At 45.6% G+C, this 6576-nt stretch overlaps 1 protein-coding gene across 1 annotated transcript in view; it reads right to left on the bottom strand.

The window, feature by feature from the left end:
• Positions 1–252: 252 nt before the first annotated feature.
• LOC113485419 (E3 ubiquitin-protein ligase Midline-1-like) overlaps positions 253–6576 on the bottom strand; it is a 9202-nt gene continuing 2878 nt past the window's right edge. Inside the window, exons 3-8 of the mRNA XM_026858547.1 lie at positions 6089–6571; positions 5356–5451; positions 4199–4432; positions 4081–4103; positions 2948–3090; positions 253–1560 (exon numbers count right to left, since the gene is read on the bottom strand). Of these exons, the coding sequence (XP_026714348.1) occupies positions 1088–1560; positions 2948–3090; positions 4081–4103; positions 4199–4432; positions 5356–5451; positions 6089–6571 (1452 nt within the window). The 3' untranslated portion in view covers positions 253–1087. The remainder of the gene's footprint in view (positions 1561–2947; positions 3091–4080; positions 4104–4198; positions 4433–5355; positions 5452–6088; positions 6572–6576) is intronic.

Raw genomic sequence — 6576 nt, 5'->3', positions numbered from 1 at the left:
TGGTTTATACATTCTATCTTATCTAAGAGAACTAATGGAACTTCTACCATCACTATATCACCAAGACCCAACTAATTAGAGCACATCTGTTTTCCAAGGACAAAACCATGACATTTTGCTGAACACTGCAGTTCTTCGTAGATTTTCACAGTAAACTGCTTTGTTTTGATGAACACAGTAGTGCTTGGTAAAATTCCACAGAACAGTCTGTGCAACCAGGATTCTTAGCAATATTCAAAAATACTGTAAGTTGCTAAGCAGTTTGCTATAAGTAAGTAAGTCTCAAAACAAGTAATCATTTCTCTATATCAGGAGGGAGCTCCTGCCTGGACCTCTTCCTGCCAATACCCTGGCTCTGTCTGAAGGCAGCAGTACCACAGGCAGCAGGCAGGAATATCTCTTCCTCCCCGAAGATGTTTTAACAGTCATAAGAACATCCAGGCCCCCTATGGCACAGACTAAAGGCACAGGCATTTTCCTCTTTATTTCTTTATTACTCCCTGTACTGTGAGATATTTGCATAGGTGAGGAGAAAATGAAAACTGAGGCAAGAACTAGGCAAGTGATCTATCAGAGAGCTCACAGAGGACAGCAGCAGCAGACAGCAAGGGAAAGCAGGTGTCTTACTGCCTAGTCTCTACTTGCCTCCCAGGCCAGCTTTGCTTCTGCAAAGGATGGCTGAGGTTGTGCAGGACACGGGGAGGAGGACAGGGTTTGTAAAAGCTGATGCATTAGAACTGCTTAGTTAATGTGGTGCTGTCAACTGCTTTAGAAACGAAATTGCCATTGAGTTTTGCAAATTAAATTACTTTAATAACATGCAGCCAACACAGCATTTCCTACAGCGGAGCAAAAAAGTGCAACTTAATGGTATTTCCATCATGATTAACAGAACAAGATGGGAGCTCTTGCAGCAAGTGGCAGTGTGCTGTGATATACCCCACAGAGGCCTTGCCCTCACACAGGTAAGCTGTCACAGCAGCCCAAAAATACAATTTCTAATATACCAGCTTAGCAAAGCCTCCGCGCAGCAGCAGTCCCAGTACCTAGGCCTGGAAATACAAAACAGCACCTTGTCCCCACATCATTACAGGAGCTTCAAAGAGCCATCATACACTCCAAAGGTAGCACGGACAGGATAGCTTCCATCGGAGCTCAATGACTCTATAAACCTGACGCTCACATCAGGATCTCCATCCTTGACAGACACGTCATAAAATGACAGTGTATCTCTTCCACAGTCTAGATATAACCTGATCACTTTGAGGGCTGTAGTAAATTTCTCTTCTTTGATCGGTATAAAACTGTCAACCACACGCAGGTAATCATGAGACCTTTCCAGGTACTGCTCAAATGTCTGATGAATGATTCCGAGCTTCCAGGATGTCGCATTGCTGGTGTCCACCTCCCAGAAGTGACAGCCCTCTGAGAACTTCTGGTCGCTGAGTACATGTGGGAGGCCCTTAGCTCTTGAAGAACTGACTGAGGATGGAGTGACTTTCTTGCAACTGCAAAGGATTTCATTTTTCGAACGTACTGTAAAAGTCAGATGTTCATGAACTATAGAAAGAAAAAAACACCTTAAGATTAACAGATAATTGTGCAGGTGTGCATACATCCCCATTGCTGAAGCTGGATTTCTCAATCCAAGTCAATCCAAGTCATCCAATCCAGGTCCAACCCATCTAAGTCATTAAAAGCATATGTTAAGTGAAACATCTCCTGCACCTCTCTTAGCTGCTCTTATGTCATTCTAAAGGGGGTTGGTGATATACATCGAGAAATGCTGCTCCTTCACAATTTTAAAGTGTCTTTTTGCTTTTTGTTTCCAACTACTACAACTCTTAGATTTTAGTTTCCCATCATTGTCCAGCAGAGCTTCATCAGGCCTTTTTAAGAACTTTCCAGCTTAACTTCCACGTACAAGAAATGTGTGAACAGCAGCACAGCCATTTTATAAACACTTATTTGCTTAGGATCATCTGAAGTTATTTTCTAAAACCCTCAAAAATTCATAGTACAGCCAGTCACAAGCAGTTAATTCTACACTCAGGAAGTTGCAGCATGTTTTTATTTAGACCTCTCTTGCACATAATGCATTTGGATATTGTGGTATTTTTCTGCTCTGGAAGTTATTAATTCATGAAACTGAAACAGCAGCAGTGACTCGGGCAACCAACCAAAATTGCACAGATGCCAGAGGAGAACCTGGATCTCAGGCTTTCTAGCCAGAATAGGTCTAGACTATGTGTACAGGGATGGTAGAGGCTGAGCTCAGGAGCGGTCATGAGCAGTGTGCTTCTTGGTGTACTCAAGGCTGTGCAGATAGCAGTCAGGTTGGTGTGCATACCACACACTGTCACGCTCTGGACAGAGCCTTCCCACCCCAGCTGTCTCTTGGTCTTGACCCTAGGCTCACTGTCATCAAGGGCTCAAGCACCATCAAGAGAGCATTAATAAGGGAACCCTCATCTTTCTGATTCACTTGTACAGGCATCCCACCGTGCAGAGCATCGAGACTGTATGCTCATCTTACAAAACACTACAAAAGCATAAAATTATTTACAAAGAGTAGATTATTTATGGCATAGGACAAACTCCACCTGCCGCTGTTGTGATGAGCTCTTAACTTTCCCCGTACTTTCAATCAAAGTGATGCTACAGACAGAAGAGGTGTTGCCATTCTCTTCTCTTAGTCCTCCCAGAAAAGTCCTATGACATGCACACCTCTTTACACAGAGCCCATTTTAACAGAGTGTATTGTCCCAAAGTGCTGAAGCCCAGGACGAGCACCCTTTTAGGTACACATGTGAAAATAATCACACAATGTTAGCAATCAGTTCTTCTAGAGGTACTTGGTGTACTGGATGTCTTATTACAATATTTTTTTAAATATGTTTTGGTAGCTTCTCCATCCTGCTTGTCACATAGTGAAATGATCACTTACCAGGTAATGTTTTAAGTAAGAACTTCACTCTTGAGAAGAAATCCTCCAAAAACCTTAGAGTATTGTTTGTTATTGATTCATCCACAATAACAGGTAGCATTGGCAATTTTACACTGTCTGCGTCAGGAACTGGCTCACGTTCCCTAAAACATGCAGAAAGACATCAGAAGAGCTGCAAGTCATCAGAAAACCATCACTGAGCCCATCCCTGAGTCAACAACTGCATCCCCTACTCCATACCCAGCCTTGGTAGGAGATACAGAAACCGGCTTCTAACCTTCCCTCCCTCTGCAGCTTTACCAGGGACAGCCCCTCTGACTGATCTTCTCCCAGAACCCCAAATCTCTTGAACATTGTTAGGATCAAGTTCACTCCATGGATGCCACCTGTCCCCAGAGGAATGGTCTCAGTCCCCTCAGCCTCGGCTTTTGCCAGGACAGACGCTAGCATCATGTTTGAGGTTACACACAAATCCCCAAAGCAGGAGCTAATGAGGTGTGGGGCAACCCCTGGGATGCTGGGACAGCAAATGAGAGGTACTGCATTATCACAGCCAAGGGGCAGCTGATGCAGCTGAAATGCAGGGCTGGGGAAAGGCCAGGCTGGGGGAGACTGTGTGCATGCAGTGGTGGGCTGTGGTGGAGGAACCGTGCCAGGCAGGCACTGGGGGAACAGCTCAGCAGAAAAGCCATAAACTTTGTAGACTTATGACTTCACTGCATGTTTTGGCTTCTGTTGCATTTGCTTCTTACAAGCAGAAGGCAATGCCAGCTGGAAGACAACTCAGGATACCAAAGCTCACCCATCCTTCGCATGCACACCCAGGGACCTAAATACTCAGGACTTGCCCTCAGAATGGGTGTCAAGAACAGGTGCAGAGGGTACAGAAAAATAAGCTGTCTTGTATAGGAAAAGTCACACATGACCTCGGTTAATATTTGGGGGCTTCTCCAGGTCTCTGATAAAGCAGGCTCAGTGTGTGCAGGCAGCGTGCCCAAGGGACAGCCCGGGTGAGCCCGGGAGCTGTGGACCTGCAGTATGTGGAGGCTGGGCTAGCAGACCTGCACTGCTGGACTATCAGTCACCGGAAGCAACATGTAATGCAGTAGTAGACCATCTCAGGAAGAGCTTACCTGGCTTGAATTGCTGCAAAAGCCTGTAAAAGATATTTTGAAACTCGAATTAGCATTGTGCAGGCCAAGGCCAGCCCAAAGGCTGAGTGTCTCTGGGAAGGGAGATGCTGTTAGGTACCTTGACAAAAAGAAGGTGGTCTTTCTCATCTCTCAGAACCTTCAGCTCCTTTATGTCACAGCTGACTGTGTCCTTCATCTCTTTGTATTTTTGTATCTCACTCCGAATCTGAGAAAGCTGTTCCTCCTTCCTCTGTCTGAGAGCTTTCAGGACCTCTTCTTTTTTGTTATTGATCTGCAGATGCACCTCTTTGTAGAGGCTCTCCAGCTGACTTTTCTGCATGTGCTCCATAATCTATTAAGAAAACACTTTCAAAGCTGTTAGGGACTGAATCTTACACTTTACACGCTAACTCTCACTTGTGAAAGAGCCGGGTCTTTTCTGGGCTGAGAAAAGTAACTACTAACTTCGTGCCTCTCTCTGTGACTACAAACCAAGATATCCCATTGAGAGCAGAAAGACCAAGTGACTCAAGTGGCATTCCCCAGTATCTGGCACCTTACGAGAAAAAGACAAAAAAGTAGTGCTTCTTGCACGATGCTTGCTGAAGACTTTGCACTATACATGTATCTCCTTGTTCTGCATGAATATTTTTCTATGGATAGATTGCCTTTGGTCCTTTTAAGGATGGTAAGGAAAAACAATTTCTCTGCTTACTGCCTCCACCAAGCTTCCTACACTGTTTAAAAGCAGCTGCACTTCCAGACAGAACACTGCCAACAGGCACCGTTTTGTTTTCAGACTAGAAGGAACATTTCCTTTGCCCAGTGCCAGAACTTCCAGTCCCATCACTTTTACTGGTGAAGGAAGGCAAATGCCAAGCAGAATGAACTAGGATTTGGAAACCTGCATTAAATTCCCTGCTCTTCCAGAGCTTTTAGAGATGGATTTGCATGTTGGGAGCAAAAATCAGACACATTGGGGCAATCTTTTAACCTCATTCCTACTGACTTCTTAGAACCACAGGCTAACCAAAAATTGAGTTCTTGTTGTAAAGTGGAATGCTATCACTATAACATGGTCTGTATCTTTTCCATAAATATTTTGGAGTCTGCAAACTGAATGAGGTTGACAAAAAAAGAAGCCAACCACCACTCACCAATCAGGAGGCATGGACTTAACAGCAACTTTCAGGCTCAAAAACCCTCAAAGACAAAACCTAGATAATATCTGAGTAACCAACTAGGAACTAAAAAAGCTTGGACCATGCAACAAACCTGCAGTCCCTCCTCTTGTTTCAGCAGGTTTTCTATGCTTTGTTTCAGCTCAGCTTCATGGCTTTCCACTTTGTTCAGAGTTTCATGAAAAACACTCTATAAAAATAACCGGAGAGAGATATCAGGATAGGACCAACATACGTGCATGAGATCAGCAATTTTATGGAAATGGGTTAAGCTATACCTGCAAGAAGTTTGTTCACTGCATGCTCTCAGGTCAAATCAATACATAAAGGTTTACTGGAAGATTTTGTCCCTGACCACTGCCACAATTATGAGCACAGGAAAGACATTTTGAAACTGAAAACTGTTCGTGTGCGAGAGTCACATATAAAGCTACTACCTTCAGTGCCAAGAGCTTCTTTTCTGTTACTCTGTCATTAATTTTCATTGCATTAAATGCAGCTCAGGCTGATCTTCTGGCTTGAAAGTGCACTGAGGACTAAAAGCATAGCCACAAGCACTCGAACCCACTAGTTTGGCTCCTCAGGATGAGAAGAAAGTGTTTATAACATCTTGTTTTATATGCTGAGGGGCTAGCCCTGAGGGAAAACTAGGAATAAAGTAGCTCAGTATCCCAAGATAGAAATTTAGCCCTATCCTGAGTCTGCGGATCTGGAACTTGGGAGATTTTTTTTTTATCCCTGTGCTGTGGGCAGGTCTCTGTGTCGCAGACCCCCATAGTTTTCCTAGTGCAATCCGTGCCCAGGCTGCTGTCCTGGCAGCCTCTTACCTGCGCTCGGCTAAAAGCCTCCTCCAAGGTGATGATCTTGTGGTTCTTGTGGGAGGTCATGACACAGCACAGCATGCAGATGCAGGCCGAGTCGGTCTCGCAGTAGCACTCCAGCAGTTTGCCATGCTGGGGGCATCTCCTCTTGGCCAAAACCTGAGCATCACAGGGCTCCATCAGGACATGGTCTTTCGAGGGGCTCTTTGTGTTGTGCCTGGTCAGGTGGGCTTGGCACAGGGAGGCCTCGCAGCTCAGGCAGGTCTTCGCGGCCGGCTGGGGGTCCTGAAGGCAGAAATCGCACAGGACCACCCCATCTTCCTGGCCCGAACCTTCCCCCTTCTCTTCGCGTTGCACCTCAGGCTCTTTCTCCTCTTGACGAGCGGGAGCATCCAAGAACCTCTGCGCGATGCTGCGCAGCTGGACGTTGGGCTGCAGCAAGGCGGCCGGGTCCGCGCGGGCCTGGCACAGCGGGCAGCTGAACGGGCCCTGCG

This window comes from Athene cunicularia (assembly GCF_003259725.1).
Source record: "Athene cunicularia isolate RWA chromosome 13 unlocalized genomic scaffold, athCun1 chr13_part1, whole genome shotgun sequence".
In the NCBI taxonomy this organism is placed as follows: domain Eukaryota; kingdom Metazoa; phylum Chordata; class Aves; order Strigiformes; family Strigidae; genus Athene; species Athene cunicularia.
The sequence above is the reverse complement of the archived record's forward strand: the minus strand, read 5'-3'. Positions and strand labels throughout refer to the sequence as shown.